The 25,871-nt window shown below is 39.9% G+C and overlaps 1 protein-coding gene across 2 annotated transcripts; it reads left to right on the top strand.

Annotated features, from left to right (window-relative positions):
- On the top strand, nt 1–24,369 carry RCAN3 (RCAN family member 3). 2 transcript variants are annotated; one of them, XM_030538973.1, is made up of 5 exons: nt 1–149; nt 9,817–10,061; nt 19,678–19,851; nt 20,779–20,950; nt 22,192–24,369. In XM_030538973.1, exons 2-5 carry the CDS (start codon nt 9,867–9,869, stop codon nt 22,398–22,400), a joined length of 750 nt encoding a protein of 249 aa, XP_030394833.1. In that variant the 5' UTR covers nt 1–149; nt 9,817–9,866; the 3' UTR covers nt 22,401–24,369. The 2 variants fall into 2 exon arrangements, with proteins under 2 accessions (XP_030394833.1, XP_030394834.1); XM_030538974.1 differs by lacking the exon at nt 1–149 and adding an exon at nt 3,148–3,196.
- Nucleotides 24,370–25,871: the final 1,502 nt, after the last annotated feature.

Consider the following 25,871-nt stretch of genomic DNA (forward strand, 5'->3'; position numbering starts at 1 on the left):
GCGCGTCCCCGGGGAGAACCACGGTGCGCGCGCCCGGACGGGGGGGGGACGCTCCCTCAGCTGCTGCCATCGCTGCCAGCTTCCCCCCGCCCTCCTCCGAGAGGGCTCCGGGCCCTGCGCGGCTCCGACGGGCACCCCAGGCGGGGACGGTGAGTCCTCAGCGCGGAGACCGACCCCCACCCCCCATGCTCTCCCCCATCCCCCCTCTCCCTCACAACTGCCCCCCCGGGGAGCCGCCTCGTGCCTCTCCGTGGGCGCTTCCCCGGGGGGGCGGACGCGCGCGCGCGCGGGCAGTTAGCCGCCTTGGGGCGGCGGTGGGTTTCGCAGCCGCCCGGTGTAAGGGGGGGTGGTCTCCGCTGCGTTTAAAGGGCGGGGATGGGCTGTTTGCCCACCTGAGTGTCACCCCCCCCCTCCGGACACATCCCTCGGTGCTGCTGCGGGCAGCAGGTCCAGAGTGTGAAGGGGGAATGGCTCCATGGGCGGGGAGAGCTTCCTAGGCTGCCCGCTCCCACTCAGATCCCCCGTTTGCCTGGCCCCGAGGAGAGCTGGAGCTGTGGGGGTTAAGTGGGTGGGGATGGGCGAGGTACTGCACAGGAGCAGCAGTTGCCCAAAGTTTGCAGACCACCCCCACCACCCCATCTCTCTCCCCCTCCCTGCTGCAGCACTTGCTGTGCTTTCTTCTGCAACTTCTGAAGCTTGCAGATCTCTTCTGGAGGCAGGTGGTGGTGGATTAACTCCACAAAGCTTCTCCCTTCAAATGGGAATGGCCTGCCTGTTTGCATCCTACCTGTGGCACCGATTGCTCTGATGTCTCCGGCGCAAACGGAACACTTGAGCTCCAATATTCAGTTGTGCGTGTAGAGAATTTAAACAATTATAAAATCACCTCTATGGTGACTACTAAAATAATCAACATTTATTTTTGTGTAGAAGCTCTTGCTCCAAAGCAACATATTCAAAGCAATTTCTGCACTGCACTTCATGAGATCCGGAACTTAGTATTATTTGCAGCTATAAATGATGATATGAGACATAAAAATAGGCATTTTGTTTTAAGGTTACATTTATTTATCTCTAGTTCACTACACTGTGATATAATACAACCTATTATCAACAGTCATGGCGTGGTTAGGCATCACATGTTCAGTGTGCTGTTTTCTAAGGTGTATTGTTTGGCTTCTTCCTGTGTTTGTATGTTTTGAAAGGGTTTTAAATGCTCTTGTGGTCTGAGAACCAAAACAACCTACTTAACCATTTAGTTAATTCTTAATTCCTTCATTTCCTCTTATTTGTTATAACAGAACATGTTATTTCTAGACTTCGGTGCTGATCTTGCAAACACATTGACTTAAATGAGATTACTCACGTAGGTAAAGTTACACATGTGTTTGTGTTGGCAAGATTGGTCTTAGACTATACACTTTGGGAGCAGATATTTCTGTCTGTAAAGTGCCATGAATGTTTTAGCCTTGTCAATATTAAAGACTTCTGGAAATTTTCTGACTATTGCACTAGTAATGGTAGGAGACAGGAGATGCTAATGTGAATCACCGACTGCTGGTGTTCTTTCCATTCTGTCCTCTAACAGTGCTCAGAGCAGGTCTAGAAAAAATATTAAAAACACTGGTGGTACATGGTTACCACCTGTTATTTCTCTCTATTGCTTGAGCAATAGGGGAGAATTTCCAAAAATCCTCATTGTTCACAAGGCTGTATAAAGTTTTTTTAAAAAACACCTTGTCAGTATTTCTAAAAGTGCTTATTACCTTGGTATCTAAGTGTGCTAACCAGATCATATGACTTCTCACTGGAATAAAGGAATTAATAAGGGGTCAAGATCAATTGAGTGGCTAAGGCTCCTGGTTTGGTTTACAGGATCGATGTAGTCCTAGTGTATGAAATCACTTAAGCATCTAAAAACATGAGAGAGAATTCAAACAACATACATTAGCTAAAGGAAGATAGGGTTTGGGATGCCAACTACACACAAACTGTATTGAATACTGTGCATTTCTCTCATTTTCTGGGTTAATATTGAGGGATGGAAGGACAGGAAAAAAGCAACAACAGAGAAAAATAGAAGTATTTCTGACCCAGCTCCCTGTTCAGGTTACCAAGCCACCATCTCTTCCTTCCAGAACTACCATCTTTCCTTCTGGAATAGGGAGCCAGAGCTCTCTGGCCCTGGCTTCATTTTGTTAGGAGTTGAGCACGGACATAACACACAGTCTCTTAAAAAGATGCTGTAAAATATTTATATATATAGTCTTTTAAAAGGTAGACTTCCCTCTACCCTGCTTGTAATAATTAATTCTTAAATACCATATGTACATCAGTTAGTTTATTTGGGTATCCCACTCTAATTTTAATGGAGCATTGAATGGCTTTGTGATTAGCCTTCCATAGAGTTTAGTGGTTGCTGCAATGCCAGCTATGGTGTTCGGGTACTGATATTTTTGGCAAATCTGCAAAAAATAAATATCCTATAAAAATTAAGAGGTATAGGTTTGTTATTTAATAACTAAAATTAGGGGATGCATTCCTATTTTTTTAAAACAAAAATAGTTCAAGCTATGGATCTAAGCTACTTGACTTTCGTTCTGTTTATTTTTTACACCTGCAAAGAAGGTTATAGTAGTGCAAATAATGCAGAACTGCTGATCTCTGCTACTAGGAGTTTTCTTTGTGGCCAGATGAAATGAGCAGAAAAGATCTGTTAAAACTCAGTTTTTGGCTAGAATGGGCCCTAATGTAGAAAACTCTCATTTACACAGACCTTGTTTGCAGTAGCTGAAGGGAACAACTGCTGTCTCCTCTGCTGCTTACAACTATCCAAGTGTCCTCTTTTATACTCAAACTTACCAGATGCATAATTTTATACCTGCTTCATTTTTTATCAGTTTTAGGGAAACTAGTTATCCGCATCATGGTACTAGAATTTGTAAGCTACTCCCATCATCCCAGAATGACTTAGTACGGTGCCAAACTTTCAGTTCACAAACCAGAAAATGGTGTATAATATTTTTGTTGCTGCAACCGAACTATTCACAACATGTTGAGGTTCATTTATAACAATGCTGCACTTGAAGATGGTGGAGCTATTCACCATGTGTAAAGTTGAGTGCCTGTCTTTAGAGGATCACGGCCTTTTTTTGGTACCTGTAATCAAGGATCTTAGAGTACTTCGCGACAGTGGGTAAGTGGCAATCTTCTATTTTATAGCTGTGGAAACAGGTAACAGAAGTTGAGTAACAAGGCATCACCTCAATTCAGCAAGAGGCAGAGCTGGAAAGAGAAGCCGGGAGTCTCCCCACTGTGCTTTAGTCAACAAGCTTCCCTTTTCTGCAGTAATAATGTATATCTATATAGCATTAATATATTTAATAACTTATTAAATTGCTGTTCAGCAAAAGTCAGCATTTTCCTCACGTTAAGAGTGTTTATGCTGTAAATGGGGAAATGTGATCATTATGTAGTGGGCTGAGCGCACATCTACAAACCAGGAACTCCAAGGCTCTAATCTCAGCTCTGATTCTGAGCTGTGCTGGTCTTGGGCAACTGATTTTAACTTCTGCATGTGTTTGTTTTATTTCCATCTGCAGAAGAGGGATGATGATTGTCTGCCTCACCTCAGAGTGAGGATGAACTAATCCATGTTTAAGTTGTTCAGTGCTAAATGACGGTCTTACGTGAAAACACTTACAAATGGGTCCTTGTGTCCATGTTAAGATACTTATTATATGATATTGTTAAACTTTACTAGGCCAGTTTAGGTACAGTGCAAGGTCACTGTGACATTTAGCCTCTTTCAGCTACTACGTTTTACTTCCATCTGCATCATATTAGCTGAATCACTTCATGCTATACTTCAAGCACTTTACTGTGTGTTGTTTTGTACTTCACCCTAACATTCTATCTGTATTTAGATTATACTTTGTTGCTTTACTATGTACATGCATTGTTTACATAGTGTAGATTGTCTTTTAAACACCATCATCCCACTCTTGAGACAAACTCACTCTTACTCATTAAATTGCGGTTATTCAGATTCATAGGCATAAATCCTGAACTGGAGAGAAGATGAAGTGAATGAAAAATCTCCTTGAATCAAAATCACCACCCTCACATACTTTAAATCTTTGTATTTTTTAGTCTTTACTTTAAGAGTCAGGAGCTGGTGTCAGAGTTTAATCATCAAGCAACTCTACATTCTAACAAAGTCAGTGAAGAAAAAGCAACTGGAATGACTGGTAAATAGTAGGCATTTAAAATCAAATATAAAATTATCAATATGTCATTCCTAGCAGTCAAGCAGGAAAAAAAAATCAGCGTACGGAAGTTGAAGGACATGCATTCCAAAAGACACATTTAAACCAGATTGGGGAGTAAAGGGAAGGGGGGAGAACCATCTACTCATGATTAGGCTGAATTCCAAAATTCCAACACAGACAAGTTTTAAAATCCTACAAGCTGGGTTTTATAACCAGAAATAACATTTACTCCTTCACAACACTGTCATCAGATGCTGCAATAATCAGCTGTGACATTAACACACAATGAGGAAGTGTACTGTAACTAGGATACACAATGTTGATCTGTGGCCTACACTATAATATTTTTCAGTGAATAACTTCTAAATATTTGGCATTTGTTTTTAAATTTGTCACTTCTGTTTGTATTTCAGACATAATGAAACTTACCAACATTGATTTTATATGAACAAGTTTGCTGTGATTAGTAAAATAATGCTAAATCACTTCAAGTTTAAATGGAATGAAGTAACTTTTACAAGTACAGCTTTGTAATTGGATTTGTATCAGATAACACTATCTTTCACATTTATTAGAAACAAAACATGATTTGATTGCTCAGACTTTTATATAATGTATGATATGCAAAAATCTATTCTCAAGTACTTTGCATTTCTCTAGTGCCTTCCACTCAAAGATCTCATAGTAGTTTACAAACATTAATAGATTAGTCCCAACACCACTGTGTTGTAGGAAATCTTCACTTACAGCTAGGGATACTAAAGCACAATGCTTGAAGTGACTTGCCTTAGGTATCGCTACAAATCTGGAGTTTAACCAGGATTAGCACCAAGGCCTCCTGACTCTCAGTTCTTTTCTTTTAAATCCAGATATTCTGCAAGAGAGACAATAGTTATTTTTAAATCTGTTACTCCTAAAATGCATTGTGCATGTGGAAGATATTTGTGTGTTAAAGATATTTCACTAGTTGCTGGTCAGTTGACCTACAAATATGTAGCCAGACAAATACCAACTTTGCTTACCTCTGTGAAGGAAACGACTGATATCCATCCACCAGAGAGCAGAATGAATTTCCGCTTGCTTGGATTACCCTTGTGGAATATTTTACCAAACACGATTTATCATACTGATGTGATCAAACCAACATGTAGGCTTCTTTTTTGTTTTTCTTCTTGGACTCTTCAGGACACACAGATCTGGTCTTTTTCCTTTCGACCATTCTGTGTTGACAGTTTTAGCGCACAGAGTGCTGTACTGCACAAGCCCAGTATATGCATCAAATTGTAAATGTAAAAGAAGATTTTCTGAAAGTGTGTGTGTGTGTGGAGTAAGATTCAGGAATCAATACTCTTATTTTTGTCCAAAATCTTTCATTTTGCATTATATAGTGATGTCTTCTCAGGTTTCAGTGTGAATCTCCCCAGAGCAATACTCCTTTCAAACTCTCAGCCTGGCCAGAAAAGGAAGTTTTATACTTTCAGAAGCTTTTTTATGAGCCTGTAATTAAAAGCAACAACAACAAAAAAAATTGATTTAAAGGATATTTACTTTTGTTTTTAAATTTAAAACAACTATCATTAGTTTTTTAAATCACTGGTATGGTACATGTTCCATGACTACTTTTGTATACAATCTTTTACATGTGCTCTTTTATCACACTTTTCATGCATGATCTCAAAGCCCCTTCCTTACAAAGCCACATTTTACACAATGGGAACCTGTGGTACAGAGTTCTGGGACCCTCAGACCCTACAGGGTTCTCGAGCCTACACAACAATGAAACAGCCCCCTGCGCCCACGTCGACTGACCCAGGCCAGTCGCTGTTTTTTCTTTGCTGTGTAGACTCACCCTTAAGGTCACACAGTGAGTGTTAGCATATGTAGGAATAGAACCTAGGTCTCCTGTTGCTCAGTCTCCTGCCTTTTTGCATGTGCCTCCTTTCAGTTTAATATGTCCCTATGCTGAGCGTACACAAACACATGCTCACTATGTCTTAGTTATATGAGAGAAAATTTAAATACTCCATCTGCTTTTCAGTCATTGCATTGTTTAGTGTCAGTAATCTGCATATTAGAAAGCTCCTTAAATGACACAGTAGAATGTAACCATTCTGAAGGAGCTGTCATGGACTCTGATGTTGATAATCTGTGGAGTAAAGAAGGCTTTCTTTCCACTGTGATTAGGGTTGCCAACTTTCCGAATGAAGAAAGCAGAACAGCCTTACCCAGCCCCCTGCCCTGCCCCTTCCTGAAGCCCCGCACCTACCACGCCCCTTCTGTGAGGCACCACCCCTCCCTCCACTCTCCCTCCTTCCGTCGCTTGCTCCCCCCTCCCCTCGCTTGCTCTCCCCTCCATTCACTCACTCATTTTCACCTGGCTGAGCAAAGGGTTGGGGTGTGAAAGGGGGAGAGGGCTCTACGTTGGGGCTATAAATGAGGGGTTCAGGGTGGTGGGGGAGACTCTGGGCTGGGGCAGGTGGTTGGGGTACAGGGGGGATGAGGGCTCTGGCTGAGGGTGGGGCTGTGGATGAGGAGTGCGGGGTGCAGGAGGGAGTTTGGGTGCGGGTGGGGGTTCGGGGCTGGAGCAGGGAGTTGGGGTGTGGGAGGGAGTTCGGGTTGCGGGCTCTGGGCTGAGCTTACCTCAGGCGGTTCCTGGAAGTGGCTGGCATTTTTCTCCAGCTCCTAGACAGAGGCGCGGCAGAAAACCTAACTCTGGTGATGGTTTTTACTGTTTAAAGATATGGGAGGAGGGGTTTTGAGAGAGAAAATGAAGGCATTCTCTGAAGCAAATGAAGCAAACAGGATGTTAGGAATCATTAAAAAGGGGATAGAGAATAAGACTGAGAATATGTTATTGCCCTTATATTAATCCATGGTATGCCCACATCTCGAATACTGTGTACAGATGTGGTCTCCTCACCTCAAAAAAGATATTCTAGCATTAGAAAAGGTTCAGAAAAGGGCAACTAAAATGATTAGGGGCTTGGAGAGGGTCCTATACGAGGAAAGATTAAAGAGGCTATGCCTCTTCAGCTTGGAAAAGAGGAGACTAAGGGGGGATATGATAGAGGTATATAAAATCTTGAGTGATGTGGAGAAAGTGGATAAGGAAAAGTTTTATAATACAAGAACTAGAGGTCACCAAATGAAATTAATAGGTAGCAGGTTTAAAACAAATAAAAGGAAGTTCTTTACACAGCGCACAGTCAACTTGTGGAACTCCTTACCTGAGGAGGTTGTGAAGGCTGGGACTATAACAATGTTTAAAAGGGAACTGGATAAATTCATGGCGGCTAAGTCCATAAATGGCTATTAGCCAGGATGGGTAAAGAATGGTGTCTCTAGCCTCTGTTCATCAGAGGATGGAGATGGATGGCAGGAGAGAGATCACTTGGTCTGACCCGGTACGGCCGTTCTTATGTTCTCTGTATTACAGTAATTTAGTTAATTTTTCTTTATTACCCTCTTTGCCTTCCCTCAGACTTCACTGGCTTGCTTGGTTCTTCTGTGTCAAGTTCAAGTTACTTGACCTTTTTCAAGGCTTTAGTAACTCAGCCATATTTAGTGTATGTCTGCCCATATGTCACCCTTACAAAGTCCCATTTCTCTGTGCCAAATACCATCTCTTTCCTCCTTTACACATGTTAAGTACTTGTCAGATAGATTGTTAATTTTGAGGTGCGGAGTCCCTGGGGTTTAAGCCTTTTGTAAAAGGGGTGCGTCCCCTTGTCATTCTATGAATAACACAGCTGGCATTTTCAGTGCTATTCGCTCATGACTCAGTTTGACTTGGTGAACCCTCGCCCTCTTAATGCGCTTGACTGGCTGGCCTGGAAGGATCTCTTAAAATTCAGAGCTTCCAAGCCACTCAGTATTTTGTTTTTTAGTCTATATGACTTTTTTCCCTTCACTTTTAGATGGGTTAGCCCTCAGGGAATCGTTACTTCTTCGCCAGTTACACAAGCAGGTTCTGGCATGACATCTCTTTCCCCTGGTGTTGTTTAATCAATGCATTTGGAATATTTTATTCAGAAAATCATGTGTAAAACTCACTTTTGCTGGTCAAGTTAGGTCCGATCTACACACACAATTGCATTGGTTTACTGAATGACGTGATGTTGAGCTGATGCAACTTTGTGCATGAACGTTAAGTGGTTTATAAATGTATCCACATGCAGTTTCATTGGCTTAACGAAATAAGTTAACATTACATGTTTGGTTAAACCTTCGTAACTTCTGTGTGTGAACAGGGTTGTTTACATCAGGTCATTGGATGTAAACTGCAATGCCAACTTCCCTGTATGTTTCAAAAATGTCCTACTGTATTTAGAAGTGTCTTGATCACATGGATATGGCGCCTCAGTACTACAGTGCACGAGCACTTTATAAATACCTGCATCAGTAACTGGGGATATCAAATAATTTTTTCCCTCATTTCCAAAAATTTTTTCCTAAGGGTATCTGGCTATTGTCAGTTATGCTTGCTTCAAACAAACACATGAGTGAGCATGGACTGATTTTTTTTTTCCACCCCCCCATACACATACTGGTTACAGTTAATGGCATTAGCTGACTGTTTCAAAGGAATAAGCTAGTTAAGCAAATAAAATATTCAAAACAAACAACTGCAGATAGTAAACAAATATATTGGCTGCCAGTTTTTCCAGTGTTCTGCGCAACTTACTCCCCATCCCCAAACAAATATCCCTTCTTCCAGAGATTACACATTAATATACAGTAATGTAACTTCTCCTTTCTCACCACAAAAGTGCTCTTGTGTTTTAGCAAGAGTTGACAACATGTGTTATATAAAATGCAGTTGCTTATGCAAAAATAGTTCATATTCTAAGGTCTTTGGTTCAATATCCTATGTGATATCTTGTTTGCATTGCATTTTATTTCCATTTCACATTTATTGGGGATTCCATGTATAGCACTGTGCAGACTACCCATACAGATTAGACTATTTTATTTTTTTTTCTATTCATACAGTGTCTATTGTGGAAGACACCATTGATCCAGCAGTTAGAAAAAGGGGCTTAGAGTCAGGAATATTGGGTTTTGTTCCTGGCTGTGCTACTGAGTTGCAAGGAGCTTGGGCAGGACAGTTAACTTTACAGTGTATGTGTTTTTTCCATCTGTAAAATGGGGAGACTTTACAACTCTCCCTAGCTTGGTGAAGCTTGTTTATAAAATACTTTGACATACTCCGAGAGAAAATTGCTATCTAAATGCAGAGTATTATGGCATTGAGGAAAGCTTGTAAAACAGTTTCCTAATACTTTAATTTTCTGTTACTTTAACAAAAATTCTTTACATTTATTAGAATGGATGGTTTCTTACATTCCTTTTCATAGCTCAAACAGTTGAGTCTCAGGTTTATAGGAATGAGATAAAGTGGTTCTGTACTGCAGGCTGTAGGCAGCCTTCACACTGATTTCTCTTTTCTGCATAAAATGATTCATCTCAAAGAATAACTGTAGCAGGAAAACGTGATTTACTGGTAAATTCAGTACTTGTAATCCTCCGTTTTCTCTCTTAACAGATTCCTGTTAGAAGCCCTGGCACATAAAGAAAAGTTGTTTCTGGTGGACAATGCTCAGAGACACTATGAAGTCTTGGAGTGACAGCCAGACAGATGTTTACAGCAGTGACCAAGAAGAGGAAGAAGAAATGATCTTTGGAGAAAATGAAGATGATTTGGAAGAGATGATGGATTTAAGTGACTTGCCTACCTCACTCTTCGCTTGCAGTGTGCCAGAAGCTGTGTTTGAGGTACAAGAAGAAAAGGTAAGAGTACATAGGGTATAGTGATCTAAATTGGTGCAATTGTAGTTAGAGCCTATTTTGTCCAGATTTTCAGTGTTATTACTTATTCTGGCAGGTGAAAAATAACTAGATTTGCCAATGAGTTCAAACTGGTTTCAATGCTGCTTGCCAATAAATTCAAATTGGATTCTGCTACTATAAAACAGCTAGTAGTGTAAATTCTTTCTAGCATCTCAGTTTGGTGGTATGGCTGTAGTACTTTTCATAGCCCGTCTCCATGCAGATTTCTTGCCTTACATTTTATAGTCCAGGGAGGACTTAAATATTTGATTCCAGGACAAGGATCACTGTTAAAAGAATAGTATTGGTTCACAGTATACTGTCAGACCTAATGAATAAGAAATAACAATTTGAAAGTGGTTTGAAATTTCTAATCTAAACAGGGCTTCTCTGGGCCATTATCTTGTTTTTTTTATTCAGTCAGATGTGTAGTTATCCTTTGCTTCTAATGGCTATCAGGAAGAATCTTCTACAGCGAATGAGTTCTGTAAAGCAAACTATGGGTGAAATGTGAGCCATTAATGTAGTGGAGGAGGGATTGATCTGTAACTTCCTTCCAGTTTTAATTTACAAAACTATAAAGTCTACTACAGTTCTATCTAAAATTCTGCATGCTGCCTGGAGGAAGGTGTGGTATCAGCTGGGAAACATTGTTCTGCAAATCAGGGACACTAGGTGGTGTCCTTCATTTTAACTTAAGTCTCTTAAAGGCAGTGGCAGTGAACTGCACTCCTAAACTATTAATCACAACAAATAAAGCTATTGAAACTCTACCAAAGAGATTTTATAGGCTGCTAACTGCATAGATGCAAAACACAATTATAAAGATCATCAAATTGGATTCCACTCTTGCCATCCTAGGGTTTTGCTTAAACTTGACCATCCTTTCTTCCCTGCTCCCTCCTTTTTCTTCTCTGTCCTTCATCCTCCTTTCTGTCAGTCTTTACAAGAAAGCTTCTGCCAAAATGCCGGTTTTGCACTGGACTCTGAAGCTAGGCAGACTAAGGCTCATTCTCATCCAACAGGTGTTTCACAGTCTAGGACCCCAGCACTGAGAGTGCCTTACTGACAGCACTCCCTAGAGATCCTTGTCATTTCCATTTCCTGAGGTGAGGGGTTTCTGGAGCAACAGCTTGAAATATATTATCTGACTGCAGACAGTAATGCTGATACTGCAATCCTTATTCTATAAGGGAAAGAATATCAGGCCTATGATTTATAATGCCACTTAAGTATACATATATTTGATTAGGGCAGCCTTACAAAATTCTGCTCACCTGCTACCGCTTAAGTAGGTTTGGATTTTTATTTTATTTTTTTCCAGAAAAGTAAAATATAATTATTTTTTCTATCATGACAAACAGCAGGCAAGTAGATTTTGTTTGTGGACAGTTGTATTTTCGGGACTGTTTTGTGCGAGGCTGGATTAGATATCTTCAAATTCTGATTTAGTAACACGTTAAAATTGCTGCCAAAACATGCAAGTTTATGCCAAACACTCTGAAGTACTGGCTTGATAAGTTCTGTGGGCTGAAGATCAATTTTACCTGTGTTTTATTTGAAAGAAACATCAGAAGAAAGTAAATAATTGCTTTAAACAACCTGCTTCCCAGACAATTTTTTTTATCTAATACCTTCCCTTCCCGCCACCCTCCCACACACATTATATGCCATTTTAAGTGTTAGTTTCCCTCTACCGTCTCTCCCCTGGAGAGGAGCAATCCTGTAGTTGTATCCCAAATCAGAAATTCATATAGAAACAAATTTGACTTGTCCAAAACACTCATTATCCACAACTGTCAGTGCCCTAAAATACTTGGATAATTGAGTTTTACATCTAATACTTATATATCACTTCATATTTCCAAAACGCCAGACAAATATCATAATGCCCCTGAGAGATAAATAGATGTAATTATCCCCATTTTTAGATAGGGAAACTGAGTTACAGAGGGTAAGAGTAGCTCAAAACCACACAGCAAGTCAATCTTAGAGCAGGATTAGAATGTAGATGTTCCTGGCTCCCATGACTATGGGGTGGAACACAAGACTACTACTTTTCTCGCTGGTACAGTTTCGTTCTGTAACTGATTATCTAAGTTACAATGAAGGGCTCTGGCCTTTCTGGTGGTAATGTATCTTTGTTAGAGCTAATCAGATAAAGGCTTTTTTTTCACAGAAACTTTCAACTTTTCAGCAAAAAATTGAAAACTGAAGTAATTCTGCACAAACCCAAAGTAGTTTGATTTGGAAATACAGCAGAACTCCATTTATCCGATCTAATTGGCAGGGGCCAGACTGGATAATCAAACATTTGGATAATCTGGAGAAAAGCTGCAGCACCATCTAGCTGCCAGAGGAGAGATCATCTGCTTCTGGACCTGTGTGCACTTGTTGTTCGGTTAATAAGGAGAGATGGATAATGGAGGGTCAGATAAAGGAGCTTCTACTGTACTGGTGTGGCGATTCATGGAGATTGTAGTTCACATACCTCATGCTCCCATTCTCCTCTATAAACCAACTCTCTGGTCAGATTACATCTTCCATCATGCATCATACTATCCTCTCTAGTGAGGAGAGCCAGTGCCTCACGGGCTTTGGTCCAGTGACCATGGTGCATCATGGGAGATTGTCTGGCTGAGAAGCCTGGCCCACATAGGAGAATGTAAACATGAGGCAACTGAAATAAAATGCCTGTGAGCTAGCATGGCATCCTATCCAAACTGAAATATTTCAGTATTCAACTGAAATATTTTTGGTTTGGGTCCACAATTGAAATTTTTGTTTTTTACACTTTCTTTTGTTGAAAAATCAAATTTTTCTACAGTAAGATGACAATTTTCATGAAGAATGTTTAATTGAAAACCCAGTTTGCCGTCGGAAAACACTTCTGATGAACAACATTTCCACTAGTCTTAATCTTTATGTATAGTGCTGTTCATTCCAAAGCACTTCATAAACATACATGCAGCCCCAGGGAAATGCTGCCATCTCTGGGATGAAGGGGAACAGCAAGGTAGTGTAAAAGGCATTGCATAACAGCGGGAGAACGTAAAACAAGGGCAAGTTCCTCATCTTATTTGGTGTCTTGGGATTCCTAGTGTCCTCACAGAGCAGACAAGACCTCTGGTGAAAAGACCTACACACAGCAAACAGCATAGAGATCAATTTATCTGCCCCATAAAGGTAAAGGACTCATCTATCCCTTCCTAAATTTGAACCTCCAGGGAGTCTCGATAGTTCGGCATCTTGCTGTAGGACAACTTAAATAACAAACTTGTGCTGCATATTAGACTCTGGAGTTGAGATTCAGCCTCCTACTCCCAGAAATGGAGGTGGACAGTGCACAGCAGGAGGTCAATGCAGTGTGTGTGTGTGTGCGTGCGTACATACGTACTCTCTCTATGCATGTTCATGACCCCCAGATAGAAACAAGGCTGGTAATCTAGATCTGATTTTAGGCCTAGCTGCCTAGAGTGCCCGTTTAATAGGTAACCCACAATTCAGTAAGGATGCTCTTGTCAAAGATGCTTCACTAGAGGTTTTGACAGCTCTTTATATATCTAGTAGTAAACTCTATTGGCCCATGGGATGACAGTGAATTTTTTTAGGCTGTGCAAATCCAAAAGAAAAACCTCAAGGAATGAAGACTCTTATGCAAAAATTTACTCATTACAGTACGTTAGATATATCAAATCTTAATCATCCTCCTTCTTTTACTGCAGTTCAGATAAAACCGCAGATGGCCTGTGTTTAAGAGCCTTTGAAGGGGAAAGGGTATTCTAATCCTGTGACCTATGTCCTGAATACAAATTATATTAAATATAAAAGTGAAATATTGCTAATATGCCATTGTGATTTTCAGGGTTTTTCCCTTCTTAACATCCATCAGTTTTATATCAGAGGGGTAGCCTCTGACGAAGTGAGTATTCACCCACAAAAGCTCATGCTCCAATACGTCTGTTAGTCTATAAGGTGCCACAGGACACTCTGCTGCTTTTTATCAGTTTTATATATCTTTCCTGCTTGTTAACAGATCATAGGACGGCCCTGCCCATGCTGAAAACCATGTCTACATACAGCTGTTGCTAACAGAATTCTAACCATAGTAGAAATAATAATTTTTTTAAGACCCCACTAGCCAAGCCATGCTATAGAGTCACTAGCCTCCAGAGCCTAGAATTCAGTTTTATAATACAGTGCTAACAGTTTTCAGATTGAAAAAATCCCTGCCCAAACTGGTCATGGGAACAATGCTAGAATTCTGTCAGCAACAAGTGTTTAAACACATTTCAGATCCTAGAGTCTTGGAGGTCTTTTTTCTTCATTACCCTTGATTGCGAAGGCCTATATCACTGTCTTCACTGCATTTTTTCCTGTGTTAGGAAAATGTCTTTAAAAGCAGTTTTTAAAAACTTTCTTGAAACATTATTGTACCAGATGATTAGAGTAAGACTTGATTTGAAATGGACTGGTCTCTGTAAGCCAAGGAGAGTAAACTTTTAAGAATTATAAAAGGAGAAGTGACAGAGTCCTGTGGCACCTTATAGACTAACAGACGTATTGGAGCATGAGCTTTCGTGGGTGAACACCCACTTCTTCAGAAGAGAAGTTATGCTCAAGGTGAGCTGCTCAGAATGTATCAGCAAGATATAAACCTGATTAAACAATTCACAGAAAAGAGAGTGTATATCCCTGCAAAATATACTGGTAAGCCAGTTTCCCATCTGCCAAATAGGAATCTGTAAGGTAGCATCAGCAATTTCAGGGAGTAGGGATTTCACTCCGTAGCTCCCCAACGTCACTTCCGGTGGGGAGCAGCAGAGGCAAAAGAGCCCAGCATCCAATAGAACAAATTTTCAGTGGTGCCCTCTCAGCGATGGTCAGCATAGTATGTTTTTAGAAAATCTAGACATTTTGGCTGCTGACTGCTGCCCTTTTCTCTTTTTGCGTTCAACTTTAGATCAGGGGTCGGCAACCTTTGAGAAGTGGTGTGCCGAGTCTTCATTTATTCACTCTAATTTAAGGTTTCGCGTGCCAGTCATACATTTTAACCTTTTTAGAAGGTCTCTTTCTATAAGTCTATAATATATAACTAAACTGTTGTTGTATGTAAAGTAAATAAGGTTTTTAAAATATTTAAGAAGCTTCATTTAACATTAAAATGTAGAGCCCCCCTGGACTGGTGGCCAGGACCCGGGCAGTGTGAGTGCCACTGAAAATCAGCTCGGGTGCCGCCTTCGGCACACGTGCCATAGGTTGCCTACCCCTGCTTTAGATACTGTGGTCGTCCAGGATGATTCAGGATTTGGTTTTCTCGCTGCATTGTAGGTGTGTTCTTCGTCCCTTGTTGACGGAACATATTTGTCTTTTAACCATTCCCTCGTGCAGATGGAGTTAGTGTGTTAACTAGTGTACGCTGGTTTATGTTCTTTATGGAACTCAGTTTGCATTCTAGTGACGTCATTTGTAGTTATTCCTCCCGATTTAGTGTACTTTGTTCCCTGCAAATACTGTCCAGTGGCTTTCATCGTAGAATACCTACAATCTGATGATTTTTTGTTCACTATAATCCTCATTATCTTATCTCCAGTAGCTGCATGAACCTTTATCCTATAAATCTGATCAACTCATATAATTCCAGACTTATTTGCTTTATTCCATAGCATTTGCTGCCTCTGCATGTTAATTTGACACCATCTGAAAATGTAACAACTCCTGAAATGGTGCCATTTTCAAAGCCATTTAAATACAAGGTCAACCAGAGTGAGCACGATAGTGAACTAGTTTGCCTCTCTCCCTGCTTTACATGTTTATTTTACCAATAGCCTCTGCTTCTTATCTCTAAGCCACTTTACAGTCCGATATTTAATTGCTCCTTTCCAATTACAATATATCACAGCTATCGACCTTGGAGATCCTTGATGCTAATGCCAGGAGCTCTAGAGCTAAAGGCTCAAAGGGGGGTGGGGACGGTTAACAGAATATGTTTCTATTTTTGGCAATGGGCAGCCTCAGGCATCCACACACTAGTACTTGTGTGCCGCACTGACCCTAACAGGGGCGTGTGTAATGGGAGTTGTTAGTACCCTGGCACAGAGGCTAACCAAGGAGGTGGCCAATGTGGGAGGAAATCAGAGCCTCTTTTATCCTTTTCTGTTTTAATTTAGTTTACTCTTACCATGGTTTAACTCTTTTGGGGTTCTGTTTTAATATTCATTTTAAACAACTGTTAAATAAAATCTGTACTACAGAAGCTACTGGAAGTGGATAGTGCAGATAGACTGGAGAGGAATCATAAATCAGATATGCAAATAACTTTTAAGGCAGCTTACAGATCTGCACTTGAATAGGGGAGGGGACGTTATATAATTGCTGTTGCTCTGTCAGCCTGCTATAATCGTATTCCTGTGGTGCAGGAGAAAGGTGCCTGCTGTTGAGTTTTTCAAATGGCTTATTTTCAGTTGCAGAGCTTTCATTTTTTCTTCTTTTCCCCTGCAGAAAATACTTAGTTCATCAGCCATTAATGTTATACATAGTGTTACCTGCATCTCTTCAGTTTAGCCTGAGCATGGGTTACTGCTAGGTCTGTGTAGGTCCCCAGAAAAGCTAATTTCCAGCCCTATATGTTGGTGCCCAAATATATTTATGAGTCATCAGTGAGCAGAAATACATTGTCATCAATGGGTTGAAAGCTTATGTAGAGAGACACTGTCTTGAGTATTTTCAATAAGATTAATTTTAAAATATTCCTGTATCTGGTAGAACATCTTTTACATATTTTCTTCTCTGCACTCTTCCCTCAAAATAAAGAACAACAAAACCTACAAATCCATCTCTGTGTTTGTAAGGACTTCAGTACCTTCAGCATCTGTCACCTGTCAGAAAGTTAGTAAAACTGTAATGTTAGTTAAAAACAAAACTGAAGAGGAAATACTTTCTTATACAGGCTACCCAGACTGCTTCAGTTCGTCCCCCGTAGAGCTGGCACTATCCCATCATTCCTTCTTTGTGTGGAGAGTATTGAAAGCGTGCACCACAAGACATTGGCTTTATAATTTGTTTCATACGTGTCTCTGATAAGCGTCACTTGTTGCCACTCTTTTGCTCTTTCTATGTAAATACTCCAAAAGCATTACCTGGGCACGTGAGGCTAATATGTGGAGACGTGCTAGCTCTCTGTCTAATGACACTTGGATAATTGGCTGCCGCATGAAATCATTCTGTAAGGTGTTTGTCACGTAGGCTTTCAGAATGCAGTCTGCATTGGCATGTGAATTCACATGGAGCCTTCTTTTGAACGGATACATTTTAGGACTGGGTTAAATTTTCTCTAAATGTAGTTTGTGAGCAGTACTGATTGACCTGTTAGCAAGCTCATCTGAGCTGATTGATTTTAGTAGATAAGACATTATTTTAGAACAGGCCAGGATTGTGTGTTAGGTCTATAAATGGAAAACTTATTATGCAGGCTTATTCCTAAAGCTTGCAAGAACAGAGCTGCTTTGATATATTATTTGGCTTTTATCTGTTTTATAAAACTCTGCTTTATCAGCCTCTGGACATAGATTTCAGTAGCTTGATTTAGAGAGATTTAATTCTCTCTCTATTTTCTTTCAAGGGGTGAATGCACAGCAGACACTTACTGAATCAAATGGAAAATGTGCTGTGTGTGCACATACTGAAAGTGCATCCAGAAATCAGCTCTTTTGGTGGGGCTTGCGGGGTTATCCTCTCCATTCATGTCATTCTTCTAATGAATTTGGTGCTTGCAAAAGTGCTGGATTGACAGATCTGGAGTCTGATTTCACTCTCTATCTACATGTCCATGCAGTTCCGGTTGTGTTTCTCCTATGCTGCAGTCCCCACCCAACTTGCATTCCTATAGTTCAAGGAAACGTCAAGCTTCACTGGCAAAGCTGGTGGAGTTTTCAAGCTGTGCAAGCAGAATGTATCTGGATCAAAACATAATCTTCCCTCTTTCCCCCATTCAAACCCCAATTTGCAATTACATATAAATAGTGTATATGTATTGCACAAATATTTTTCATGTACCACTTTTCATCTGTAGATCTCAAAGCCCTTTACATAGGTGTATAATGATCAATATTCCCATGTAACTGATGGGGTGGGCACTGAAGCTAAAGGGATGCCATAGATTTGAAATATAGACATTTAACTTCTGTTTTTTAAAGTATTTTCAGGTAACAGGCCTGTCTCCTGCTATCTCTTCCCCCCCGCCCCACCTCCCTCGATGCTTTGGTGAAGCATTTATTGACTGCAGTGTATGTTCAATCAGCTGGGCAGTGAACTATTTTATTTCAGTTTTTAAAAGGCAAACATACACTTACAGAAAAGGTTGTCAAATGCAGAAGTTAATAAAATCCTTTACAGAGCTTATTTTTTCCCCCTCTGCTGTAAGTGGAAGAAATTAATCATTGGGGTTGCATTTAATAATAGAAGGCAGAAGAATTAAGACAGAGCTGACTTATGTAGTGTCATAAGAACATATGAATGGCTATACTGGGTCAGATCAGTGGTCCATCTAGCCCAGTATCCTGTCTTCCGACAGTGGCCAATGTGAGGTGCTGCAGAGAGCATGAACAGAACAGGCAATCATTGAGTGATCCATCCCCTGTCATCCACTCCCAGCTTCTGGCAGTCAAGAAGCTAGAGGCACCCAAAGCATTGGGTTGCCTCCCTCGCCGTGAACTTTTCTAATTTTTTTTAACCCTGTTGTAGTTGTGGCCTTCACAACATCAGCTGGCAATGAATTCCATAGGTTGACTGTGGTTTATGTGAAATTGTGGTAAACTTGCAACCTGTTAAATTTCATTGGGTGACTCCTGATTCATGGGTTATGTGAAGAAGTAAATAACACTTGCCAATTCACTTTCTCCACACCATTTGTGATTTTATAGGCTTCTATCATATCTCCCCCTTAGTTGTTTCTTTTCCAAGCTGAAAAGTCCCAGTCTTTTTAATCTCTCCTTATATGAAATTAATTCCATACCCTTACTTATTTTTGTTGCTCTTTTATGTATCTTTTTCAATTCTAATGTATCTTTTTTGAGATGGGCGACCAGAATTGCACACAGTTTTCAAGGTGTGGGTGTACCATGGATTTATATAGTGGCATTATGATATTTTCTGTCTATTATCTATCCCCAAGGTGTTTTCAAGCACCATAGATGAGACATTTAAAAGTGGAAATATCTTTATGTTGAGCTGTCACTAGATGGCACCATCTTAATTAAGATCTATAGGCCTTTGTTTGCATTAGTCCAAATTACTATAAAAATGGAGATGGAATTGACAGTAAAACAAGGCTTAAGAGTTTCAGTTTGGTTACTTTCTCTTACAAGCGTTTAATAGAAGAGATGTCCAATACACTTGCTGGGCAGGTCTGTGCTAAACTTTTAAAATCAAGGGGGTGAGTGAACTAGAGAATCTTCAGGCTCTAAGGCAGTAATTAAGTTGAAGAAACTTAACTGGAGGGAAAAAATCAAAGGAAAATGTATTTTCACTGAATGAAAATCTTCATTTTATATCTGAATAATTTTTATTTCACCTTTAGGAAAGATTTGAAGCACTTTTCACGATCTACGATAATCAAGTTACATTCCAGTTGTTTAAAAGCTTTAGAAGAGTAAGGATAAATTTCAGCACCCCAGAGGCGGCAGCAAGAGCACGGATAGAATTGCATGAGACAGACATCAGTGGGAAAAAGCTGAAGCTGTATTTTGCACAGGTATGATGCAATATGTAGATGCTCTAAATGCACTCTTGTCTCCTCTCCATTCTGTACTTATTGATGGGTTCTCATTCCTGACAGAGTTCTGAAGTTCCCTCTAACCACACACATGTGCATCCTTTCTCCACTTCTTCAGCGTGAATCTACACATCAGGGACTCTTTTTTTTTTTTTTTTCACCTGCAGATGATACAGCTCTGTAATTGGCTGGAAGGGTCACTCTTGAGTGACAAAGCTCTCCCCTCCTCCACAAGCTGAACGCTCTCCTTTTCTTAAAGTGCAGTCCAGCATCTCCTCTCCACAGACACTGGGTCCATGTACAAATTTTGTTGGATTAGTGGCTCAGCATGTGTTATATACAATCCCAAGTTCATTGTCAGCATTGAACAAAATAATTAGAAACAGTCGGAAGAAATTGAGAGGAAAAAGTAGACTTAGGCTATGTGCCGCTACAGCCGTGCCACTAAAAGACGCACAGTGTAGCCATTGTTTGTCGGCAGGAGAGAGCTCTCCTGCCAACAAAAAACTTCCACCCCAACGAGTGGTGGTAGCTTTGTTTGTCGACAAAGCGCTGTTCGCACCGGCACTTTATGTCGGCAAAACTTTTGTCATTCGGGGGGTGGGGGTGTTTTTTTTCATACCTCTGAATGACAAAAGTTGAGGAGTTCAGGTTCCAGTGTAGACACAGTCTTAGTTTTAGGAAAAACTTCGTGGCCATGAGAGAAATCTCCCCACGGAATAGTCTCCCAAGGAAGTGGTATAAGTTCTGTTACTTGCAGCTTTTAAAGCTAGACTGAATAAAACACTAGAAAGGTGTTATGAAGAACAGTCCCACACTGCAAGAGAGTGATATCTCTTCTCTCACTATTAGATCCTCTCGTTTAACTTCTGTGATTCTGTTATCATGGTAGTATTGTTTCTTCAGGTCCAGATGTCCAGTGAAGTAGGAGACAAGTCCTACCTCCTTCCCCCAGAGCCTGTCAAACAGTTTCTGATATCGCCTCCTGCATCTCCACCTGTTGGATGGAAGCAAAGTGAAGATGCAACTCCTGGAATAAACTATGACTTACTCTGTGCTGTTTCCAAATTGGGTCCAGGTAAGAATGTCTTCCTGCTTTTGTGGCTGTTCTGCTTCAGAAATGTCTGTTCAGTGGCTTTCGTCACCTCTCTAGAAAAAGGAGTGGAGTATAGACACAGATCTCCTGGTTGTCCCTATGTGGTTACTTGTAGGGACAAAATGGTTCAATGCGTGGTCTACCAATTTCTTAATTGATTGAGAGAGCTTCAAAGTTTAGCACCCTGCTGGATTGCATGCTCTTGAGATAGAGCCACATATTTTACTTAATTTTCCCTCTGAAATCTCAGTGCATATTTAGTTGAACGAGAAACACAAGGTAAGGTTCAGTTAGTTGGAGTTCTCTATCTTAGCTATTTTCTAGGATGCCAATCACTGCCATATTTAGATATGGCCACCACATAATTTAACTGTCAAACCTTTTAATTGACCTTTTCTGGGGACCTTGCCATTTCTTTCCTCTGACAACAGAAACTCCAGTTTCTCAGTGCACGGTGTAACAAAGCTCGTTTTAGATCCTCTGAAAGGTGTGGTAGAAGTGCATAGTGCTTCAGTGTTGTAAGCAAATTAAGACAAATATTGCTATAAGCCAGGAGTCGGCAACCTTTCAGAAGTGGTGTGCTGAGTCTTCATTTATTCACTCTAATTTAAGGTTTCACGTGCCAGCCATACATTTAACATTTTTAGAAGGTCTCTCTCTATAAGTCTAGAATATATAACTAAACTATTGTTGTATGTAAAGTAAATAAGGTTTTTAAAATGTTTAAGAAGCTTCATTTAAAATTAAATTAAAATAGAGAGTCCCCTGGACCGGTGGCCAGGACCTGTGCAGCGTGAGTGCCACGGAAAATCAGCTCGTGTGCTACCTTCGGCACACGTGCCATAGGTTGCCTACCCCTGCTATAAGCCCTTTAAAGTTGCGCGTAAATGTTTCCATTTTCCCCTCCAAAATATCAATTAAGTGTTGTTAGTGTGCAGAAAGCACAATTTACCAACTATGGTGGCAATGTATTTCAAAACATGTAAGCAGCACTGGTCAAATCAAGTATGAAAGTGGACTAAACTAAAGCTGAAAAGGGATTAAATGAATCTTCAGATTTTTAGTACATCATTTACTGTGAATGCTAATGGAAACCTGTTTTTAAAACAAAAATAGTTCAGTGATATTTTTTTATTTCCTGTGGGATACTGTTACAGATTTGTTACTTTGAGTTTAACTGTCAAACCTTTTAACTTGCTTTTTCTTCGTGCTATACTCTATAGGAGAGAAATACGAGCTTCATGCAGGAACGGAGTCTACTCCTAGTGTAGTCGTTCACATTTGTGAAAGTGAAACAGAGGAGGAGGAGGAAATTAAAAATCCAAAACAGAAAATCCTTCAGACAAGGCGCCCAGATCCTACTCCAACAATACTAAGTGAATCTAAAACATTTGATTGTACACGGGAGGTAGGGGGTACCATGCACTGTTAAGTCTTGTGATGCTGTAAACAATATCTATTTGAGGATAGTAAATTAATACGTGTATTAATGTCTGCATTGCTGCATTATATATGGCAGCAGGAGATTTTACTTGTAGTTGTCTCTCATGTTCAAGTTCTTAGATGCCAATATTCTAAACAGCACTTTAATTTGTAAATCTAACCCCCCAAGTGCAGCAAGTCCACCAGATTTAAAATAATGGCAAAGCAGGAGGTTGAGTTTTTTTGAAGATATGTTCACATTTCCTTGATATTGTATAGCACGATGTACCAAATGCTGAAAGAATATCTTATCAGTACCATCTATACTATTGGGTACAAAATAGTTTATTTTATAACAGTCAAATGTGATTTTTTTTGTACTGGTACAACATCTTATATTTAATCAATATATTAATTCGAAGTGTAATATACAGTGTACATGAAAATTCCTCCACAGATTGGCCCATTTGTGAATATGTTCCATTTACTTTTCTCAGAAATGCCAAATACTTTTTTTTTTAAAGGTACCTTTATGATTTGACATGAGGAACAAATACATGTGCAGGATTAAATAAGTTGTAGTTGGCAGAACTGCAATTTGGGGAGGAGGGGGGAGAGGGGAAACCACAGACCACTTAGGAGGCAGATGGAGTTTGCCTCTACAATATTATGCTGCTGTAGGATGGTGTTACGCTGATAGGTACAATTGTTTGCATCGACAGTTGATTGAAATAAAACTGACTTACAGGATGTTGAGTGAAACATGGTTTCGCCTATAGAATGTTAAACCTCCAGTCCTCTCTAACAATATTGTAATGTCCCCCTGTCATGGAGATGGCCTACATTATATGTAAAGTGAATAATCATTAGATTATGGTTGTGATATTAGGGGATAAGAGGTCCAGCGTTAGTTTTTAACGTTTGCTCCTAAACTTTTACAGTTTGCTTCCTTTTTTAAAGACAATCAGTTGCTAGGATGGTTCAACCAATCTCCACTCTGTTTTTATCCAGGTTGCACTCCTGATTTACTGTTCCGATTTAAAAATATGGTATTTTTCATGGCATCCTATATGGCTGATAGCACATCTGCAATTTCTGAAATAGGAAGCACCTTTTGAAATATACATTTGTGGTTTTGTGAATTTCTGTGTTAAGTGTTTTAGTAGGAGGAAATATGCCTCAGTTTAGTGGCACGTGCTCCTATGGTTTTATGCTATTTTATAAGCAACCTTTTTTAGCCTACACAGATTTTTTTCTATAAAAAATAGCTAAGAAATTCTTTGTGAACAAACTAGGCTGTTTAGGTTCATATTTGATTCTGTACATAAATCACTCTGAAATTGGCCTTTATACATAATTAAAAAACAGTATCATGATTTGGGTAAAGGGTTTATTGAACTCTCAAAAGCATTTTTACTTGATTGACAGCAAGAGAGTGCATTAATGGTGATAAATTCAAACAGGCGCAGTAGATATGACTTCAATATTGTGTCAGCTGTTGATTCTTTCCTGCCATCAACTTCAAGTTGCAAAATGGGATCCTGCAGGCAGGTCCTCATTTTGGAGACAGGAATAGCATACATTTGAGCAGGGGGAAAGTAAGAAAAATCTTTCCTCTTGTGTGTCTTGTGCGTATTGGCATAACGTTTATGTAGCTCTTTATTATCAAGCCATTCAAAGTCTAGCTTCTCTTTTTCACTGTTCCCCACCTCCAGTTGCAAACTTATGTTGTCAGTAGGGCCTTGTGCATTTTAAAATGCCAGAAATCAGTTTGGGATTTTCTGTAATGTTACATTTTTGTCAGTTGTTCATTTACCCCTTCGCAAATGTTGTAAAGTGGAAAAACTTCAGGCAAATTAGGCAAATGATCGAGTCAGTAATGCTATTGTGAAAGTAGCGTGTGTGAAATGTCTGATTTGAATTCCAGCATAAAAGATCCATGGTGTAAAAAAAAGACATGGAATAAAAAATAAGTGCCATTCAATGTTTTTCCATTAACTGTATCAAACTTGGGCCCATATGGAATATGTAATTTGTCTTTTTTGGAAGCTGGGTATCCTAACAAATCTGTATGCTTGCAAGTTGAATGAATCGTCAACACTTAGGGTTTCTGGTTTGTGGTGGTCTTCCTTCTAATTTGTAGTGTTTGTTTATAAGCAGATTGGCTTAAAAATATTGCCTTGAATTAAAGATAAAAATTGTCCTTGCACATCCACACTCTGAACGCTTGGCTTTGAACTGCTAGTGCCTGCCGTGAGCTAATTTCAGCACTGCAAAAACAGTTGGTTTTCAACATGGTTTATAAGAACAAACTGTTCTCACGTTTTTGTTGTTTTGGTGAGGTTATATCATTTTATCCTAAAACTGGAAAATCCCAATATCCAACGCCCTTATTGTAGCTGATCAGAACATTCTCTTGCAAAGTTTTGGGTGGGAGGGTTGTTCCGTTTTTCTTCTTCCTAAACTCAGTTGGTCCAGGCAAGTTTTATTTACAGCAGAATACAAGATACTGTCCCCTCCACTATAGAAAAAGTCCAGCCTCTATTACCACGGTTAGGGAATACAAGTTATTCTTTAGATACCTTGAGTGAGGAAAAGACCTTGGAGCAAGAGATGAAAGAATATTTTTGATCAACCAAACTAAGATGATGATAAGCAGTCTCTGTTGAAATACTTGTCTGGTATGTAATAGATGCTGCCACTGGCATTGGTTGACATTTGCTTGATCAATAAATCCATCTTATCAAGCCCTTGAGTATACAGCTAATATGGGTCAATCATTTGGCCCTGAGGATCTGCAGTAACCTATATGTCCCATATATGAGATCTGCCTTGAAAAGAACTGAGATGTATGCTAAATAGCCAAATTCATCTCTGATGTAACACTTCCTAGTCAGTGGCATTTCACCAGGAATTAACTTGACCCCTTCTTCCCACCTTGAATCTTATTCTGATCAGATATATAAGAGTAGTGTGAATATTGACTGGGAGTTCTTTTAAAACATATTTATTTGAACTTGTATGAAAGTAAAAGGGTTGTCTACCCAGAACTTTTGGGTATCTTAAAAATAAAATTGAACAGCAAATTACACTCAACAGCCAACAGAACTAAACCACCTACAAAATTCTCCCCTTCCCAAAAATCTAATCTCTATCAAGCCCCCCCACTTTGCAGCACCCCGTACAAATAGCTGAGCCTTTGCAGCATTTTAGTTGAATTCTCTCTCTTTGTGACTTGCGGGACGTTTATACTGAGCAGTCAGCAGACCAGATTCATAGGAAAAAAGCCACTTCTTTGGGAATGTGGTAGGAGGCCCTTTCACATTGCTTTGCTCATTATTGGCACTTAATCCTAAAAAAAGGAAGGTATCTGACTTCATGATGCCAGTGGCAACATGCTTAATTTAAATCGTATTGACTACTTTGGTTTGTAGCCAGACTGACTGCTTAGCCTAAAAATAAGCTGTGAAGATGACAGAAC

Source organism: Gopherus evgoodei, chromosome 20, assembly GCF_007399415.2.
Source record: "Gopherus evgoodei ecotype Sinaloan lineage chromosome 20, rGopEvg1_v1.p, whole genome shotgun sequence".
NCBI lineage: Eukaryota > Metazoa > Chordata > Testudines > Testudinidae > Gopherus > Gopherus evgoodei.